The 21,837-nt window shown below is 38.8% G+C and overlaps 1 protein-coding gene across 1 annotated transcript in view; it reads right to left on the bottom strand.

The window, feature by feature from the left end:
* Positions 1-21,837, bottom strand: part of LOC124555947 (GTPase-activating Rap/Ran-GAP domain-like protein 3) — a 694,419-nt gene that overhangs the window by 9,803 nt on the left and 662,779 nt on the right. Inside the window, exon 20 of the mRNA XM_047129996.1 lies at positions 17,082-17,200. Coding sequence (XP_046985952.1) covers positions 17,082-17,200 — 119 coding nt within the window. The remainder of the gene's footprint in view (positions 1-17,081; positions 17,201-21,837) is intronic.

Below are 21,837 nucleotides of genomic sequence, written 5' to 3'. Positions count from 1 at the left end.
CGGTGGTTAGAATGGTGTCCACCACTATGACTGCCACATTCAATTCACTTACCAAGATTCTAGCCATCAAAGGGCTTCCTCACATTCTCCTGTCTGACAATGTGCCCCAATTCATGACAATTACCTTTGAACAGTCCTGTTATGACAATGATTTAAACACCTATTTAGCCCACCTTTTAACCCATCCTCCAATAGTGAAGTGGAGTGGTTGGTATGTACATTTAAACAGCCATCATTGAAAGCAGTGGGAACATCTGCCACTGCAGTGGCACTTACAATGTTCCTGAGCATCTACATGAACACTCCTGTCCATGACCACAGCCTGGCAGAGCTCCTCCATGAATGACAGCCACGTACTCTCTTCCAACTCCTGGCACTGCAGCCCTTAGAACCCTGGATGTTATATGCTAGGCAGTACCCCCAGGCTCAGCAGTCTGGGCCCATTCCTATGGAGCTAAACTTCCACGGATGCCAGTTACAGTAGTGGCCACCCATACGTGGTGCATTACGATGGTTGCTACTCTGCGAGGTTTGGAGTATCGGCACACCAACCAATGCTGTTCCCACCTACTGACTGTGTGACCATCGGTGGGTCACTCGGAGTTTGAGTGCCAGCCCTTGCAACCCCTTCAACCATATGAGTACAATTTTGCACAGCAGGGCACCATCAGCAGTTGCAGGGGATACAGGTTTGGAAGTTACCTCACCACACAGCATCCATCGCATCAACAGTTGTCTCCCATATCACTGATCCCCAGAGTGCACTGCCCGACGTCCCGCTTTCCTTCTTCCACCTGGGAGGCTCCCCCACCAGGACAAAAACCATGCCACCAGCCAGTTCACCTTATGAAACATCACCAAGGCACTTCAGGCACTATGAGCCCATTTTGGGAGGGGAGGGACCTGATATCCCAGCCCAACAAATTCAAAACTGCACTGGAATGCATAGACCTAGATGACAGTCGCTAGGTGGTGCTCCTAATATTTGTGAGCACTGCTGTCATGTGGGCCACACCCCATCTGCCAGCCTATATGCACCTGCAGCTGTGCTATAAAGCTCACAGTTCAGTGGCCCAGACCTCAGTCATGTTCTGACAGCCCTCTCATATGGTTCATTGTACACAGGGTTGTTTGGTTCCAGATATTGCTATGTTTGATTTACTCTCTGGACCTGTGATTCTGTCATATTATCGTGTTGTTCATCCACTGCTGTTATTGTCTTTTGTGGCTTTTGGCAAGTCACCATTTATGTCCTTGGCCAGTTGGCTACTGTCTCCTGGTCATGTCCAATTCCGGTTACTATACGCTGGGTTCAGGTCGAGACTCTGGATAGGTCAGTCCATTATAGGTATGTTATTTCCATGAACCATTGTCTCAGAGATGTTGTTTCATGACATGATGGATTGTCATGCTGATACAAACAATTATTATCATTGAAGTCATTGAGCTTTCATGACCAACACATCTGTTACTACTTCTCTTCTGGTAACACAATAATTCCTGGCTCTTGCAACATCTAGTGGTCAACTCAATACTACACAGGGGTTTTTGGACACATATGATCACACTGTGTGTATTGTAATGTTGGTTTGTAGATACACTAAAAATATGCTTCATGTTCAATGTTATGGTAAATACTATAAGGGGTGTTCAAAAAGAAATGAGCCAGAGGCATAATTACAGAAACCAGTACCTTTATGCTCGAAATATAGACTCTGGCTGTTGAGACACTTGTCCCACTGTGACACAAGGCTGGGGCTGCGATGTTAACCAGTTCCACATGTACATCTGGACGTTGTCCGAGGTGAATCGTTAGCTCCTCAGATCCTTTTTAAGGGGATCAAAAGTGGTGTAATCACAAGGAGAGAGGTCCAGACTGTATGGAGGGTGGCCAAGAACATCCCATTTGAATTTCTGCAGGAGTGCCATGACTAGTTGACCATATGAGTCTTTGCATTGTCATGGAGCAGAATGACTCCACGTGTGAGGTTGCCTGGTCATTTTGATTTGATTGTTTGGAGAAGGGTGGTCAAGGTTTGCAAATAATGCTGGGCATTCACTGTTGTCCCATGCTGCAGGAAGTGAATTAGACGGAGGCATTCTTGGTCAAAGAAGAACGTCACCTTAGGGGCGAACGATTCACCTCGGACGACGACATCCAGCTGTAAGTGCAGAACTGGTTAACATCACAGCCCCAGGAATTTTATGAAACAGCATTCACCGCCTTGTGTCATAGTGGGACAAGTGTCTCAACAGCCAGGGTCAATACTTCTAACATACAGGTACTGGTTTCTGTAATTATGCGTCTGTCTCATTTCTTTTTAAACACCCTTTATATTTGGATACTTGAAAACATGCAGACGTTGTGCTAGATGAAATATGATGATTTATGTAGCTAATCATAAAATAATAGTTCCAATTTTGGTTTTTTGTCTAGGATTATTTTGACTTGTGCATATAACTGTGAAAGAAGTACATTACAAGAGGAAGATGATAACTCTTCTCAGTGCATCAGTCTAGCCATGTAACACTTTAAGGCTCTTAGAACATGAGTAGCTGCATCATCAGGACTGTATGTGCTTCCTACAGTACACAAGGAGGGCATTCATCTAAGATCCATGGTTAATAATATTAGAGTGCTTGAATATCAGTGAGCAAAATACACTGAAGCATCAAAGAAACTGGTATGGGCATGCATATTCAAATACAAAGATATGTAAATGGGCAATGCCAATATAAGACAACAAGTGTCTGGTGCAATTGTTAGATTGGTTACTGCTGCTACAATGGCAGGTTATCAAGATTTAAGTGAGCTTGAACATGGTGTTATAGTTGGTGCACGAGCAATGGGACACAGCATCTCTGAGGTAGCGATTTTCCCATATGACCACTTCATGAGTGTTCTGTAAGTATCAAGAATCTGGTGAAACATCAAATCTCCAACATCACTGCAGCTGGAAAAAGATCCTGCAAGAATGGGAACAACTACGACTGAGGAGAATTCTTGAACATGACAGAAGTGCAACCCTTCTGCAAATTGCTGCAGATCTCAATGCTGGGCCATGAGAAAGTGTCAGTGCATGAACCATTCAATGAAACATCATTGATATGGGCTTTTGGAGCTGAAGGCCCACTCATTTACCCTTGATGATTGCATACACAAAGCTTTATGCCCCACCTGGGCTCTGTAATGGTGTAGGGCATGTGCGGTTGAAGTGTTATGGGACCCCTGATATGTCGAGGTATGACTCTGACAGGTGAGATGTATGTAAGCATCCTGTCTGATCACCTGCATCCATTCATGTCCATTGTGCATTCTGACGGACTTGGGCAATTCCAGCAGGACAATGCAACACCCCACACATTCAGAATTACTACAGGGTGTCTCCAGGAACACTCTTCTGAGTTTAAAAACTTCCACTAGCCTCCAAACACTCCAAACATGAACATTATTGACCATATCTGGGATGCCTTGCAACATGCTGTTCAGAAGAGATTTCCATCCCTTGTACTCTTATGGATTTATGGACAGCCCTGCAAGATTCATTGTGTCAATTCCTTCCAGCACTACTTCAGATATTAATTGACTCCATGCCATGTTATGTTGCAGCACTTCTGCGTGCTTGCAGGGTTCCTACACGATGTTAGGCAGGTGTACCAGTTTCTTTGTCTCTTCAGTGTACATGAAACACATTTTCAGTGAATATGACGGGGAGTGCAAACACTACACTTGCAACTAAAGTCACTTTGTACACTGTCTCAGTCAATTCCAGCTCTGGTAAATGAATATGTCCATTTTGATGCCGTTTCATATCTTACCAGTGTCCCACTTTCTGACTTCTTGGAATTAGAAACTGAAAAATTCGATGATTGTTTCCCTGAAATGTTTAGGCACGGTTTCACATCAACTTATTTCATGTTTTCGGAAAATATTACGAAGGGATCAATGGCATGGTATGGGTAGTACCGTATCATCTGTTGTGGTAATCCTTCGCATGTGACACTTTGAAGGACATTGTGCTTCTATTGATGTGTGGTGTGACCACATGAAATGAAGAACAACTTATAGAGTTTCTTAAATACTGAAACTCTACTAACCCTAATATAAAATTCTTGATGTAACATTATGAAAAGTGTCAGCTTCCTCTGCTCTGTGTGTTAGTACAGGGTTACAGTGTGTATAGAAAACTCAAGCAAAAAGACTTCTGTCTCAATGTCTCAAGCCATTATCATCATCCACAAAGAAATTCCATGTCAGAGACTCTAGTGCATAGAGAGTGAACACTGTCAGACAGCAAAGGCCTTGCTGAAGAATACAACATCTGCAAATAGTGTTCTGAAGGAATGGGTACTCAGATTGAAGACAATTGAGCAGGCATTGCTGTCAAAACAAACAACAACAGAAGAAAGGATAGAGACTGAAAAAAGAAAATTAAAAGCAAAAATCACTTATGTACTTTACTATGGTCCATCCTCTGGAAAGAATGGTAGATTTCTATTGAAACACGATAGCCAATGTGTGTCACTCTCTTCAACAAATATAAAAAAATCTTCTTTCTAATGTTGAAGATGATTTATAAGGGCAATTAAAAATTTTCGATCTGAAACCTGTACAGGTCAGAATTGGTATGCCAATTAGACAAAATCTCCTAGAGCACAGAGGCAATAGTCCCACTGATTAATCAGACTGAAGATACCTGCTTGGTAAAACACCATGTCCTGCTATGTGGAGAAGTTTTTAACTGCATGCTGCACACTCTTATCTGACAGGAATCATTGGCACTTCGAAGCATTTTTTAAGGGCTCAAAGGCATGATGATCACATGGGTGAGAAATCTGGACTATAGGTGGGTGCTCAAGTGTCTCCCACCTGAGTTTATACAACTTCTGCATTACCATGTTTACAATATACGGATGCGTGTTATCATGAGCTTGGCACGCCATTCCACAATGGCAGTTTTCAACAGATATGCTACCACGTGCAAATTCTTCATTCTCCACTGGATGTCTGCCAGTGTTTGTACTTTGGCAGCCAGGAAAATAGTAACAGCATGTTGGTCCTATCTAGATGCATTTGGCAATAACATAGCCATAGTTCATGTTTTGACACTTACTGCATGCACGCCGGAAAGAAACGAATATCACAATAATCCCTTGCCTACATGTCAGTTCTTATATACACACATTGGAGTCATGCTATGTTGCACATATGCTGCAGCAATGCCCTCAAATGAAAACTTTTTGATTGCCCCTTATAAATATCCGAAAGCTGGGTGTGTACCACATTTCAAGCGAATGTGACATGAACAGTGGAAGAGAGGTGCAAGGAACATCATGACATACCTAACTAAAACAGCCAAGAAAATCAGCTGTCACTAAGTGCTCAACTGTGTATAATCATTAAATCAAATACAAGACCAGTATCATGGTGCAAATATCAGATTTGTAGGACAGTGTAGTTAAGTAGTCTAGAAAAATAAATATGTCAGAAAATTGAATAAACTGGCATGAAAGCTTCTATTTAAGTATGGGTTTAGATATGCCAAACAACTTTTTAAGATCCCAGCATCCAACTCATCCATCAGAGCTGGAAAATGCAGGGAGAATGTGCATTTCATGGAACAACAGGGGCAGTTTCCAAAAAACAAATGTCCATGAAAAGGTACTGGGAGTCAAACAGCAGCATGACATAAACAATATTTCACAGTCTTGTTGGAGTCCAACCAGTGAGTATCCATAATACACCTTACAGCACCTAGAGGTGGCTGGGTTGGTTGTCAAAATATTATGCAGTAAAACAGAAACAACAACTTGGCTGAACACTTGGAACCACTCCATTAGCAATCACGCTAATAAATCCTGAGAGAACACATTAACCACTCCTTTTATTACTGATTCACAAGAACTATATATTTATTTCAAAGCCAAAACTAGAATGCAGTGTTTTAGGTATAACAACAAAGCAACTTTAGGAGTTTCTGCTTACCATTGAAATACGATTTTATGCTTTATTGCAAACTGTTACTCAGTAATTAATCTGTAGTAGCTGACATTTAAATTAAAAAAAAAAAACCATTGATTATCTAGTGAGCCCCAATGAAGAAAAATGACTGACAAAACTCCATTTAATGTTGCTTTGAAGCTTTATGGATCCCTACACACCACTAATATAATGAAAACAGCTATCCAAAGAGTTCCTTCAGCATTTGGGTTTCGTGAAAGATAGTCTGAAAAAAGGCTACTAAAAAAACTATAAGTAAACTGATCTGTAAAAAATAAAATAAAGTAAACAAACAACATTGTTTAGGGCCTAGCACAGACTTTTTACTGCATATGTGGCTATCTATTAATAAAATGGCACCACTGGAGGAGATTTCAATCAAACAACAATTAATAGGATCTTTACAGTTTTGTATGTGGTCAGTTTCACAAGATATCCTGCAAAATGTTACTGAATGTGTTCCAGAAGAAATACCAAGAAAAGATTGTTTGGAAGCCCATTCATGATGGAAATATATTCGATCTAATATAAACTTGACATCTTTGTGGAAATCTTCATAGCATCTGGTTTCAGAGACCATGAGGCAGTTGTAGCAACAATGGTTATCAAAGTACAGAGGGCAACTACAAGTAGGAGGTTTTATATGTTGAGCAAAAAATGAGGAAGCAGTGGTATCATACCTCAATAAGGAATTTGAAACTCTTTGCTCTGAAAAGGAGCTAATGATGGGAGGGATCATCATGGTATACAGTCACAATAAAGAAACTTTTACAGAAACAGAGGCTACTGCATAATAGGTGTAAAACAAAACATAAGGCTATAAATAGAGAGACACTGAATGAAATGCATTTTACCATCAAGAGGGCAATGCAAAAAGCATTCAGTTAGTATGATAGCACAATATTATTGAAATATCTCTCTCAAACCTAAAGAAATTCTGGTCATATGTAAGGGTTGTTAGTGGTAATAGGGTTAATGCCGAGATACATATGGATGAAACAGAGATGGACAGCAAAAGCAGAAATGGTTAACTCCATTTTTCAACCATGCATTTACAAATGAAATTCTGGGATATTGCCTTCATTTAATTCTCATATCAGGGCAGAGATGAGTGATTTAGATATCAGTGTCAATATTTATTTATTTAATCATATGGTGATTTTATACAATATACAGTTGATATAAGGCAAATGGTTTTATACAATATACATATGATATTAGACAAGATTAAACCTTAAAGTCCATGTTTTTCAACCAGTTAATTAAGCTGGGTGTGAGAGTGAACAAGTCATCGAGAATTCCAGGGTATGAATGAAGTGGAAAGTGTTGGACTAAATGTTCAATTGTCTGCTCTTCTTGATTACATTCACACATTGGTGAACTGATCCAGCCCCATCTGTACTTGAAGTACCTACAACAACCATGTCCAGTCCTTAACCTGTTGAGGCAGCACCAAAGGTTCCTCGGTAGGTCAAAACCTTTTGGTTTCTTTGTGGGATCAAGGTGATGGGCTCTTGTTTCCAATGTTTTTGTTGACCATTCATGCTTCCAACTTTCATTTAGATCAAAACCATCCATGATAAGTTGCCCTGCAGTAACACTTACTGGTCTTCTTGATTGCAATCATTGCTGTGGCGGATGACAGAATTCCTGGTGCAGGCGTAGAGAGGGTGATGCAGAGTTACTCAGTACAGGTAACCAGTGGCATGGGGTTGATTTGATGGAACCAGTAATTTGGCGCATTGTGTCATTAAGTTTTGTGTCTACCTTCTTCACATGTACACTTTCCAACCAGACAGGTGCACAGTACTTGGCAACAGAATACACAAGACTGATGCCAGTTAAACGCAGACAGTCAGCAGAGGTTCCCCAGGTGGTACCACTGAACTTATGTAGTATGTTGTTCCTTGCAGTAACTTTATGAGAAAGCTTGGTGATGTGCTCTTTGTAGCTCAGGGTTCTATCTAGACTGATTCCAAGATTTTTTGGGAAAGTATTGTACCTCAACGTTTGTCCATTGAGCAGAACTCTTGATTTGTATTTTGCAGCATGATTCGCTAGTTGGAAACAAGAGACTTCAGTTTTTGATGTGCTTGGGATCAATCTCCAGGTATTAAAGAAAGTTGACATCTTCTACAGATTCTCCATAAGAATTTGTTCACCATCCTCGAAATTACTGCTCTGTGCTACCAGTGCGATTTCATCAGCATAGATGGCGACAGGGGCTGATCTACAAGCTACTGCAAGTTGTACCAAGTCGAGAAACTGTGGATCTAATATCCAGCATACTTAGTGAAAGGCAATTTCAATTGCTTCTAGGCAGCTCTAAAAGCCACAAACGGAAACTAAATAATGGACTGCCACAGGGATCTGTTTTAGCTCCATCACTATTCAATTTATACGTTAGTGATTTACCAACCACAATCAGTGTCAGTGATACTGAGAAAAAATTGCAATTGCCAAAATTTAACAAAACTCCTGGACCTGACGGAATCCCTATCATATTTTATGCCAAATTTACCACTGTGTTAGCCCATATTTAAACCATAATCTACGAAGGACCCCATCGAACAAAACGCTGTACCCAAAAGTTGGAATAAAGCATAAGTCATATTTATCTACAAGAAGGGTGGTCAGATCTTGATAAGATTTCAAAGTGGTTTAAAGGTTGGCAACTTGCTTTAAGTACACTGAAACATAAAACTGTGCACTTCACAAAAAAGGAATGCAGTATCCTCTGCCTACAATGTCAGTTATATACAACTGGAATACTTGAGTGTAAGACTTTGATGAGAGATCACATAGGCTTGGCTGTAGATAAAGCTGGTGACAGACTTTGAATCATTGGTAGAATGCTAGGAAAATGCAATCAGACTACAAAGAAGACTAGTTGCAAATCATTTGTATGGCCTATCCTAGAATACTGCTCAAATACATGAGTTCCACACTTAATAGGCTAACAGGGTATACTGAATGTGTACAGGGAAGGGAAGTGTGTATGGTCACAGCTTCATTTGATCTGTGAGAGAGTGTAACAGAGATGTTGAGGAAACTGAATTGCCACACACTTGAAGACAGAGCTTCATTTGATCTGTGAGAGAGTGTAACAGAGATGTTGAGGAAACTGAATTACCACACACTTGAAGACAGATACAAAGTATCCCAAGAAAGCCTACTTACAAACATCCAAGAACCAGCTTCATCTAAGAAACTACTATAACTCACTGTGTATCACTCTCACAGGAACCATGAGGACAATATTATCTTAATTATAGTGTGCACAGAGGCATTTAAACAGTCATACTGTAGACACGGAAGGAAAGAAGCCCTAGTAACCAGTACTGTGGGAAGTATCCTTTTCCACTCACTTGTAGAGTATTGATCTAGACGTAGAACAGGATTTAATTAGCTATTTACTGACAATATTGATTGTTGAAGTAGTTGGTACCAATAAAATATGAGTGTTTTCTTCTAAGATTGCACTGCGAACTTTACCACTGTACCACTCTATTGGTACAAAATATTGGCACTTTTGACATCATAAGTAATATGATAATTTTCTGTAATAACTAAATCACCTTGTTCTCTTACTGATTTACCCTGTTTCTCTGTTATCAACCCTCATACAGTTTTAATTTTTTCTCAGTTATTGTTATTTCTGTACCCTTTCTCAACATGAGGTGAGAGTAGTGATATATCTGCATTTGTGATAATTATCTTTTATAATTCCATTTCTTGTATCATGATATTTTGTTTCCATTTGTTACCTGTAGTTTTTTAATTGGGTTCAAATGGTTCAAATGGCTCTGAGCATTATGGGACTAAACATCTGTGGTCATCAGTCCCCTAGAACTTAGAACTACTTAAACCTAACTAACCTAAGGACATCACACACATCCATGCCCGAGGCAGGATTCGAACCTGCGACCGTAGCGGTCACGCGGCTCCAGACTGACGCGCCTAGAACCTCACGGCCACACCGGCCGGCTTTTAATTGGGAACTAGTGACATATTTTACAGTACAATATTCATTTTGTTTAATGGTGAAATGGTATAAAGAAATGTGCTATTTTATACATGAAATTAAAAAAATATGGACAGTTAAAAGGGAAACTGGACACTTTGTTATGGAACAAAATAATTCAGCTATTAAAGAAAATGAGTTGATCTAAATGACAACAAATATGTAGTACAAATTAATTGAATTCTCCCTTGGGTCTTGGGAGAAAATGAAAATAAGTAGTAAAAAATCAATACCATGGAATTTGATTTTAGTTTTGTTACCATAAGTACAAGCAGACACAAGCAGACATGTCTGCTTGTGTCTGTATGTGTGGATGGATATGTGTGTGTGTGTGTGCGAGTGTATACCTGTCCTTTTTTCCCCCTAAGGTAAGTCTTTCCGCTCCCGGGATTGGAATGACTCCTTACCCTCTCCCTTAAAACCCACTTCCTTTCGTCTTTCCCTCTCCTTCCCTCTTTCCTGATGAGGCAACAGTTTGTTCCGAAAGCTTGAATTTTGTGTGTGTGTTTGTGTTTGTTTGTGTGTCTATCGACCTGCCAGCGCTTTCGTTCGGTAAGTCACCTCATCTTTGTTTTTATATATAGTTACTAGAATCAGATATTTACCTAGAGAAGCCAGCAAAGTTAAATGCATACAAAACGATTTCCTCAGAATCGAACCTATATGAATTTGCAGGTCTGTTATAATATGAAAAGTAGGGGCATGTGTATGCAGAAACAAATGTTAGCAAAATGTTTAATAAATTCATGGCACTATTAAAATTAAAACTGGAAGAATCATTCCCGAAAAAACTACATTGGATTGGAGCTTCAGGTAGAAAAATATGGGAGACAAAAGGTATCAAAAATCTTATGAAACTATTAGGTATTTGACAGCCATCAGATACAGACAAAATGAGCCAGATTTTTTGGAATTTTACAAAAAAAAAAAAAACAGGGAAATTTACAGAAAAGTACTCCTAGCTATGAAAAATCTTGCAAACAACAGATTATTGTTGAAAGCAGAAAAAAGCAAAGGAGCCTGGTACATTATCAAGTGGGAGACAACAAGTTTCGGGATGCTGTTGTTTTATCCATCAGGGACTAGCCAACAAAGTCAATGGTGCTCTTGTCAACAACTGAGATAGAGGTTACACATATAGCATGCCAAATAAAAAATAAAAAAAAAAATTGGCATGTTTAGATGACATTCCAGTCACTGATCTTAAATAATACACACATGACATAAAAGCACTATTAACAGAAAGAATTAATTTAGTACTCAAATCTGGCTGCTTTCCAAAATAGTTGAAATGAGCTAAGTTTCTCCTATACTAAAGAAAGATGAGGCAGAAAATATATAAAATTAAAGACCAATTTCAGTACTGTCTTCCATTTCTAAAATAATAGTAATGAAAAATAGATTACTGCACTACCTGAATAAACTTAACACTCTTTGCAATTAACAATTTGGTTTTAGGCCCAAAAGAGGTACAGAGTCTGTTACAGCATAGTTTACGAAAACTGTTCTTGAAACTCTCGACAAAGGTGACCATGTATCAGACATCTTCTGAGATCTGTCAAAAGCTTTTGACACTCTTAACCACAGAAAACAGAGTTTAGTGAGTTAAAATAGGTTAATACAAGAGTACCTGAGGGAAATGAATTGGGCCCTATCCTCTTTCTAATGTGCATCAATGATTTCCCAGACTGTGTCAAATCTGGAGAAAAAATACTATTTGCAGATAACAGCACAATACTGATCTCAGATGAAATACTGACACAGCTGACAAACAGAAGCCAATTACGCTTTCAAAGACATTCAAAAATGGTCATTAAACAATAAAGTAACACTAAATGCAAATAAGACAAACTGTAAAAATTTTGGAAAGAATGAAAAACACAATGGTGCTAGATTAATAGTCAACAATGCTGTATTACTATGTACCTATGCAATTTGATAAAATTGAAATTCAACCCACTTCTCCTACTGAAATTAGGAAAATAATAAATTCACTCAAAAGTAAAAGCTCACATAGAATTGATGGCATTTCCAACAGAGTACAAAAACCTTGTTCCCAACAAAAAAGTAGGATTCACAGCCATATATGTAGTAGCTCACTGAAACAGGGCATTTTTCCAGATGGACCAAAATATGCTATCGTTAAACCATTGCATAAAAAAGGGGATAGATCTGATGCTAACAACTACCACCCAATCTCACTTCTGACAGCCTTTATCCAAAATTCTTGTAAAAATAATGTATTCAAGAGTAGCTTCACATATTTGTAAAAATGAAGTACTAACAGAATGTCAATTTGGTTTTCAGAAAGGCTTATCAACAGAAAATGCTATATATGCTTTCACTGATCAAATATTAAATGCTTTGAATAACCGAATATCACCCATTGGGGTATTTTATGATCTCTCAAATGCTTTTGATTGCACGAATCATGAAATTCTTATGGTTCAGCTTAAGTATTGTGGTATGAGTGGACAGGGCACAAATGGTTTAATTCATACTTAACTGGAAGAATGCAGAAGTTTGAAATTAACAGTACAGATAGTCTGCAAAAAACAGCAGAGTCCTCCAACTGGAGAGGTATCAAGAATGGTGTCCCACAGGGTTTTCAGCCTTGGGTAGCTTATTGTTCTTAATATATATTAATGACTTGCCACTCTATATTCATGAAGATGCAAAGCTAGTTCCTTTTGCTGATGATACAAGTATAGTAATCACACCCAAGAAGCAAGAATTGCCTGAGGAAATTGCAAATAAAGTCTTTCAGAAAATTATTAAGTGGTTGTCTGCAAATTAGAGATGGGCAAAACTGTTCTTTTCAGAGATCGGATCAGAACTGTTCACTCCCTGAAATGAATTAGCTCTTTTTCATGACTCACCACTCATTTACAATAGAAAATAAATGGAAGGCACATTGCCCTTTAAACTTGGTTTATTCCAGTACTATACCTGTATTTTGATCTTATTTGATCCTATTTTGAAGTAACACAGATAATGAGTAAGAATTTTGTATTGTTTATTGAAATTTCCACGATATGACAAAGTTTTTGATTATTGATTTATTTTGCACTATCGTGGTTTTTTGGGTGATCGGAAAATGTTGTAACTTGAGATTTACATTAACAATATATTTGGCTACAATGTATTAAAATTTCATTAACCTCATACAAATACATCGCAAGCCATATATTTTTAAAGTGAACGTTTCCTTCCGAAGACGCCTAAAATCGCAAAATCCGTACCAGAATAAGAAAAAAACTATAAATTTGACTGTAAAACGAAAGTGCTGCAGATATAGCCTTACGCAGAATAAAACAAGGAAAATATTGGTGTATCACATTTTGCGATACGTTTATCGGTTCGCTCGTAATTAAAGCGTAAATTCGAGTGTCCATAATAAAAATCCTATAGTAAGAGGAGTCGTCAGGAACCTAATCTAATCAGTTTAAACAAATAAAAATAAAATAAAAACAAATGATGTATACATAACATAATAATGTAATATACGTAGCGGTATTACTACGAAGAACAATATCCATTAGAGACGAACTCCGATGCAGAGCCGCTGAGTCGAGCAGGTCGAGCCGCGAGCTGTATTACTGCGTGAGCCGAGACCGCAGAGACCAGAGTGACACCTGAGTCGCTTTACTCAACGCTCTGGCTAGAGTCGAGATGGTGGGGTGAGCGTTGAGCGGGCGAGTTCCGAGGGTGGGGGGAGCGGTGAACTCACCCGCTCCGAGACAAATCGTCTGTTCTCTTGCGAGCAGGTTGTTGCAAGTAGTTCCTATGTTATCCGCTAGGTGGCTCTCTGTCCTGTTGCTCGCATCAACTGCCCAGAGGGCAGGACGTGCGACTGAAACGATCGCCGACAGAGTGCGATGCGAAGTCAAGTTGCGCCAGACACTGCGCGCGGCAGACGACGCACAGAGACGGCACGGCATATGTGAAACACAAAATCCAATGGGGCACTGCACAATGGAGGCAGCCAAGGTAGAAGCAGGGCAGAGGCCGGCGCTGGCTGTGTTGTGTGGCGTGCACTGTGCTGTGACCAGCAGAGGCGCCGCTGATATGCTCCGTCTCTCTCTCTCTCTCTCTCTCTCTCTCTCTCTCTCTCTCTCTCTGCCGTGGGAAACGTTTGGAGCTACCGTTCTTTTTTTCTGAATCACTGATTGTTCACTCCTTTGAAAGATTCAACTCTATGAATTAGTTCAAGAGTGCATCCCCCATCTCTACTGCAAATGGACTCTCACTAAATTTTGAGAAAACACAGTTTATACAATTCTGTACAGTAAATGGCATAACACCATTGATAAATATAGACTATGAACGGAGGTCTGTTGCTAAGGCAGAATACTCAAAATCTCTGGGTGTGTGCATTGATGAGAAATTGAACTGGAAGAAACACATCGATGATCTGCTGAAATGGTTAGGTCCAGCTACTTATGCTATTAGGGTTATTGCAAATTTTGGTGATAAACATATCAGTAAATTAGCCTGCTATGATTATTTCCTTCACTGTTTTCATATGGCATCATATTTTGGGGCAATTCGTCATTAAGAGAGAAAGTATTCATTGCACAAAAGCAGTGTTAGCAGAATAATAGCTGGAGCCCACCCAAGATCACCCTGCAGACATTTATTTAAGGTGGTGGTGGTGGTGGTTAGTGTTTAACGTCCCGTCGACAACGAGGTCATTAGAGACGGAGCGCAAGCTCGGGTTAGGGAAGGATTTGGAAGGAAATTGGCCGTGCCCTTTCAAAGGAACCATCCTGGCATTTGCCTGAAACGATGTAGGGAAATCACGGAAAACCTAAATCAGGATGGCTGGAGATGGGATCGAACCGTCGTCCTCCCGAATGCGAGTCCAGTGTGCTAACCACTGCGCCACCTCGCTCGGTTTTATTTAAGGAACTTAGGATATTCACAGTACCTTTGCAATACAAATTTGTTGTTAATAACACATCCCAATTCAAAAGTAACAGTGAAGTGCACAGCAACAACACTAGAAGAAAGGTTGATATTCACTGTTCTCGACTAAATCTCACTTTGGCACAGAAAGGGGTGAATTATGTTGATATTCAGTGTTCTGGACTAAATCTCACTTTGGTACAGAAAGGCGTGAATTATGCCAAAAAAATCTTTACTCATTTGTCAAATAGTATTAAAAGTCTGACAGATAGCTAACCAACATTTAAAAACAAATTAAAAGAATATCTGAATGACAACTCCTACTCAATAGATGAATTCTTAGATATGAAGTAGTAACTGTAAAAAATTAATTATTTTGTGTAAAGAAAACTTATGATAAAGTGACACATTCCACATCATTACAAAATGTCATTCATATTAATGACCTATGGAACAAGGATTAATGTATGTATGTAAATGGGATCAAATTCTTGGGCATAAATGTAAACTGCCAACTGAAATGGACATAGCATATGAAATTTTTACAAATACAATTTCTACCACTTATTAAGCCATTCAAATCCTTATTCCAGTTTGCAGCATTTCATTTCTAAAAGTGTCCACTTTTGGACATATACAGTCAATACTGTTATGGGATCATGGTTTGGGTAATAAGTGCTGGGAATATAACAGTCTGTGTTTGAGGTACAGAAAAGGGCTGTGCAAAAAACTGTGTGTTGAATTACTTAAAAGGATAGAAATTCTGACTGTCTCATGTGATATATATTTCAGAAAATGGGGATAGGAAATATATAAAACATAGCATTAAAAATGCTGGGTATTCATACTGGTAAGTACTTGAATTAGAAATTAAATCTGGCAGAAAGCTTTAAGAGCTTTATTTTGGGACCTGTTACTGTGTTTGTGTTGCTGACTTTGATGATGAAAGTGGCAGAACATTAGTTATATTAGCATACTTCCATGTATTAGTGTCATATGGATCAATATTCTGGAATATCTTTAGGTCTACAGTTTCCATCTTGCAGTAAACTGTGGAAGTAACAAGTCATACAATGACAGCTTCAAAATACATTTACAACCCTAAGGAATTTGTTGTTATTAGACAACAGTGACATACATGAATATACTAGAAGATTCTGGCAAAAAAAAAAAATCATGCATAGCAGGAAGCACTCATGACATAGAGTATGTCTTGGGCAGTGGATAGACACCTTTTTCAGAGTGCACTGTTATGAAGCAGTTAGTCAGTCAATTATTTATGTGTTTATGGATGATATTTGTGACATCTTGATGTAAAAAATTTCAATAGGTTTACAAATAAGATACATTTACTCTGTGAAAATATGTTCACATGCTGTTTATTTATGCAACTGAATTTATATTGTAATTTCAATTATAATAAACATTATTAAATTCAAGCCAATTGCACATAGATATTATCTTTTCAGAAATTAATCTATGGGGTAGGAACAGTTCTTAAGAAAAATGATTTTCCTTTGGTTTTAAACTGCTTTCATTGTCTGCCATCCCCTTTTATTCACAAGAAAGATGGTCAAAGATACTTATGGCTGAATACTGTGTTCTTTTCTGCGCAATAATAAGATCACGCTGAGGAGAGTGGAGTCTGTTTTGTTACTAATCTTATATTTTTGAATGCTGCTATTCTTTGGTTGTTTACAAACATCATAACAGAGTAAGCATGTTGTGGGACTGTTGTTATACTGTCTAGTTTTTTTAAACTGTTGTCTACATGAGGTTAAAGGATGAATACCAGATATCATCCTTTCAACACACTTTGTGTCTTGTTTTGAATCATTCCAGAAAATTGCTGCTTAAGACATTTATCAACAGAAGTATGATATTCCATACAAACATAAAAGATAAAAACATTACTCATGTAAATGGCGATAGTGTAGGAACAAGAATAAACTCATGAAGAAAAGTACCATTAGTGTTAATATGCTGGCATGTTGCACATCATAGCATGATATCATGAATATTATTTAGATTTACTAACAAACATACTGAAATATTTTGTGTGAATTACAGAGCATATAAGTGGCTAATAAAATGATCTTGATTAAAATATATTAAGCTGTATTGATGAATATAAAGGTAGGTACCTACCTTGGCACAAATAAAATGGAGTTTTGGCATAACAGTTGTTTGCACCAAATTTCCATTGATGATTAGTCGGATTTCCATTGCATCAGTAGTAAAAGCAAAGATGTAAGGAAAAGCACAGACTGAAAAAGACAGAGAGACAGGAAGATTAATGAATTATTTTTTTGCTTGATTTCACAAAAACCTAATTGTAAACTTAACAATACATTCCTAAATTTTGAGATTCTTGTGTAAGGTAACACAACATCAAATACTTATTGGTATATTAACTTCTCTTAACTGGAATCGGGCATTTAATGGTTCTAATTGCAAACAAGTTTTGATACTGGTCCTTCAGTTTATTTCCTGCTTCCTGACAATAGCATACGTTATGTTGACAATGTTTGTTAACAAGCACTATAAATGGTTACAATTAGGAACTAGCGCACTGTGGTATGAAATACAGTACTGACACATCTGTGGCAGTAGACAGCATAAGAAGTAACCCAATAATTATAAGCAGATGAGTAACTGTAGAAAATATGAGCGTCTACATACTTAGTTTGGGTTAACAGAAGTGAAATGTCATTTACAGTGCACTTGCATGGTATTTGTTTAGGTCAGTATCAATCATTGTATCTTAATCCGAATGACTGAATTGTGCAATAATTATCAAAATTTGTAACACACTTTCAATTAAAGGGTGGTAATTAGCATGAAACAAACAAAACATTAAAAATCACCTGAAAAAACTGAACTAGATCAGGTTACCATGTAAATATTCAAGTTACAGCATGCTCTGTACACAGCAACATTTCAAGAGTTAATAACATGACAAAGAGAAGAAAGGAGAAATGACTCTTAAAATTGTTTTTCTTGAAAACGCCTGCTGGATTGAAACTGGTCAATATTACTGAATAAGGCATTTTATTCAACTAACACACAGCATCAATGGCACCATGACTTCACTTAACTACTCTCAAAGTGTAACTCACCATTATTTTTAATCCTTTTTTATGTATTGTTGACAGTTGTAGGTGGATAATGCTTTAAACTGACCTTGAAAACATTATGTAATTTGTTTGTTCTACATCCTGACTCTTAACAGAGTGTCAAGGAAAAATATTGTGATTTAGTGTTCCACTGATGACAATGTCATTAGAGGTAGTTTATAAACTTCGATTGTTCTTTTTGAAGGAGTCATCCTGCCATTTGCCTTAAGCAACTTAGGGAAGCCATGAAAAACCTAACTCTGGGTAGTAAAATCTTCTCAAGTGATCAGATAAGTGGTAGCAGCATCTTGTCACAATGTTTCGATGAGTTTTGTACCCACCACCTTCAGACAAAGTGTCAGTATGCTGTGCTCTGCATATCTATATAGACCCAGGACTGCTGACCTCTTCTGTGTATATATCATTCTTCCAGAAGAGGATGCCACACCAGTGGTCCTGGCACGTGACGAGCCCTGATGCAGAAGTTGAGTCCTGATGTCTGTCCATTCTATCTGCAGATGCCACCACCTTAAGCCAGAGCATTCCTATTGTGCTTTTGCAGTTGGACAATCTCATGCTGTGCTGAGTTGAAATCCACTATACTGGTTTATTAGGTTGTTGTACAGACATATTTCCACTACCTCTTTGACAGTCGAGTCCCAGGACCTGTTGGCACTGCATATCTTCTTCATTTCTTCAAAATCGAAGGTGGATGGTTGGATGGGGTTTGAACTGCTGTTTATCTAAATGTAAGTACAGTAATTTACTACTGTGTCACCTTGCTCAGTTGAGAGAGTCAAATAAATTTTTCTTGATACTTTGAATATAATAGAGGGAAACATTCCACGTGGGAGAAATATATCTAAGAACAAAGATGATGTAACGTACCAAACGAAAGCGTTGGTATGTCGATAGACACACAAACAAACACAAATACACACACAAAATTCAAGCTTTTGCAACAAACGGCTGCTTCATTGGGAAAGAGGGAAGGAGAGGGAAAGAAGAAAGGATGTGGGTTTTAAGGGAGAGGGTAAGGAGTCATTCCAATCCCGGGAGCGGAAAGACTTACCTTAGTGGGAAAAAAGGACAGGTATACACTCACAAACACACACATATCCATCTGCACATATACAGACACAAGCAGACATATGTAAAGGCAAAGAGTTTGGGCAGAGATGTCAGTCGAGGCAGAAGTACAGAGGCAAAGATGTTGTTGAATGACAGGTGAGGTATGAGCGGCAGCAACTTGAAATTGGCGGAGGTTGAGGCCTGGTGGGTAACGGGAAGAGAGGATATATTGAAGGGCAAGTTCCTATCTCCGGAGTTCTGACAGGTTGGTGTTAGTGGGAAGTATCCAGATAACCCGGATGGCATAACACTTTGCCAAGATGTGCTGGCCGTGCACCAAGGCATGTTTAGCCACAGGGTGATCCTCATTACCAACAAACACTGTCTGCCTGTGTCCATTCATGTGAATGGACAGTTTGTTGCTGGTCATTCCCACATAGAAAGCTTTGCGGTGTAGGCAGGTCAGTTGGTAAATCACGTGGGTGCTTTCACACGTGGCTCTGCCTTTGATCGTGTACACCTTCCGGGTTACAGGACTGGAGTAGGTGGTGGTGGTGGGAGGGTGCATGGGACAGGTTTTACACTCGGGGCAGTTACAAGGGTAGGAGCCAGAAGGTAGGGAAGGTGGTTTGGGAATTTCATAGGGATGAACCAAGAGGTTACAAAGGTTAGGTGGGCGGCGGAAAGACATTGTTGGTGGAGTGGGGAGGATTTCATGAAGGATGGATCTCATTTCAGGGCAGGATTTGAGGAAGTCATATCCCTGCTGGAGAGCCACATTCAGAGTCTGATTCAGTCCCGGAAAGTATCCTGTCACAGCTTTCGCATCCCACAACTACCCTCCTGACCTGGTACAGAAGCAAATAACCAGAGCCACTTCCTCATCCCCTCAAACCCAGAACCTCACCTGTCATTCAACAACATCTTTGCCTCTGTACTTCTGCCTCGACTGACATCTCTGCCCAAACTCTTTGCCTTTACATATGTCTGCTTGTGTCTGTATATGTGCGGATGGATATGTGTGTGTTTGCGAGTGTATACCTGTCCTTTTTTCCCCCTAAGGTAAGTCTTTCCGCTCCCGGGATTGGAATGACTCCTTACCCTCTCCCTTAAAACCCACATCCTTTCTTCTTTCCCTCTCCTTCCCTCTTTCCCGATGAAGCAACTGTTGGTTGCGAAAGCTTGAATTTTGTGTGTGTATTTGTGTTTGTTTGTGTGTCTATTGACATACCAACGCTTTCGTTTGGTAAGTTACATCATCTTTGTTTTTAGATATATTTCTTGATACTTTGTAACATATCCATTCATTTTGTTGTTCTGTGAAAAGACACATACTTTAATTTTTGTTGGCGTTCCTGTTACACAGAAAATCATTGATTACACTAACATATGTGAAAATTTGTACCTATCAGAAGCTACATCTGACTTAAATGAAATTTATACCCATGATTTAATATATGACAGTATGTTAATCATCTTGGTTACAGACCAGTACATGATCAATGACTATAAGAATTTTGTGTGGTGTAAAGTTCCCACATGGCATAATCAGAATCGCTAAATGGCACTGCAGGATAATCAAGGAGGGACTGCATATGTTTCTCAGAAAAACTGCTCCATACACTTTGCAAACAAATCCACACAACTTCAAAAGAGACTGGTACAAGACTCAGATGAACAGGTTTCTGATCAACTTTATCTAAAATAATGTCAGATGAGCCATGTGAAGCAAAGTGGAAGCCAAAAGAGCAGTGGGGTCTATTATTCTTTGCAGAATACTGGAACATTTCTTGCCACATGTTGATGGGCACTGCCATGCAGAAGTATGGCAAGTGAAGTTGACTGAAGAAAGGACTGTACTTCAGATGCTAAAACCTCCATGATGTAGAAACTGCTGTTCATATCACCATTAGTTCATTGGAGTCAGCATTACATGTTGTATCCAATAGCACCATAGGTCAACAAACTTGTTTTTTTCTCCATTACACTACTTAATAACACTAGGTGGCAAATGCAGATTATTATAGTAATGTTTAACACAAATTTAGTCATCACTAAAGGATTGTTGAAGTAGGAGACATTTGGAAAACAGTAGATTTTGGCACATAGTATTCCACCAGCAGCTTTCATATGCCCGTAGTGTCACACGTAGTTTCTTGGAAATGTAATCTATCACAGTGATATTGCAGATGGAGCTGTAAAGTACATTAAATTATGTAGACAAGATGGTGGTCACACCATGCTGTGGTCGTACTGCATATTCTTGTAATCCCTCACAGGTACATAGAAATGTCTTTTAATCACTAGTTTTATACATAATGGGTGTAACAAAAGATATGGCCAAACTTTCAAGAAACATTCCTCACAGGTAGAGGAAGAAAATGTGTTATGTGGATGTTGGAGCTCATTTTTTACTTCTCTTCATTATCATGTTTATCATGGGGAACAAACAGAAACAGAATGTACAAGCAGTATGTGAAATATTTTCTACATGAAATATTCAACATAGCCACTTTGTTACAGTATGAAACACTTTGCTAAAGGAAATGTTCAACATATCCTCTGTTTGTAAGGGTACATGCATCAGCATGCTTTTGCACTGAATCCCTGGTGTGCTTGTGTATATCTGGAGAGTGACACCATCAACAAAGGTTTACTGTCAACATTTGGGTGGGCATTGTTGGTGCCTGTTTGTTAGGGCCTCATATTCTTGAACC

Source organism: Schistocerca americana, chromosome X (assembly GCF_021461395.2).
Source record: "Schistocerca americana isolate TAMUIC-IGC-003095 chromosome X, iqSchAmer2.1, whole genome shotgun sequence".
Classification (NCBI taxonomy): Eukaryota; Metazoa; Arthropoda; class Insecta; order Orthoptera; family Acrididae; genus Schistocerca; species Schistocerca americana.
This window is presented reverse-complemented; position numbering and strand designations above follow the sequence as displayed.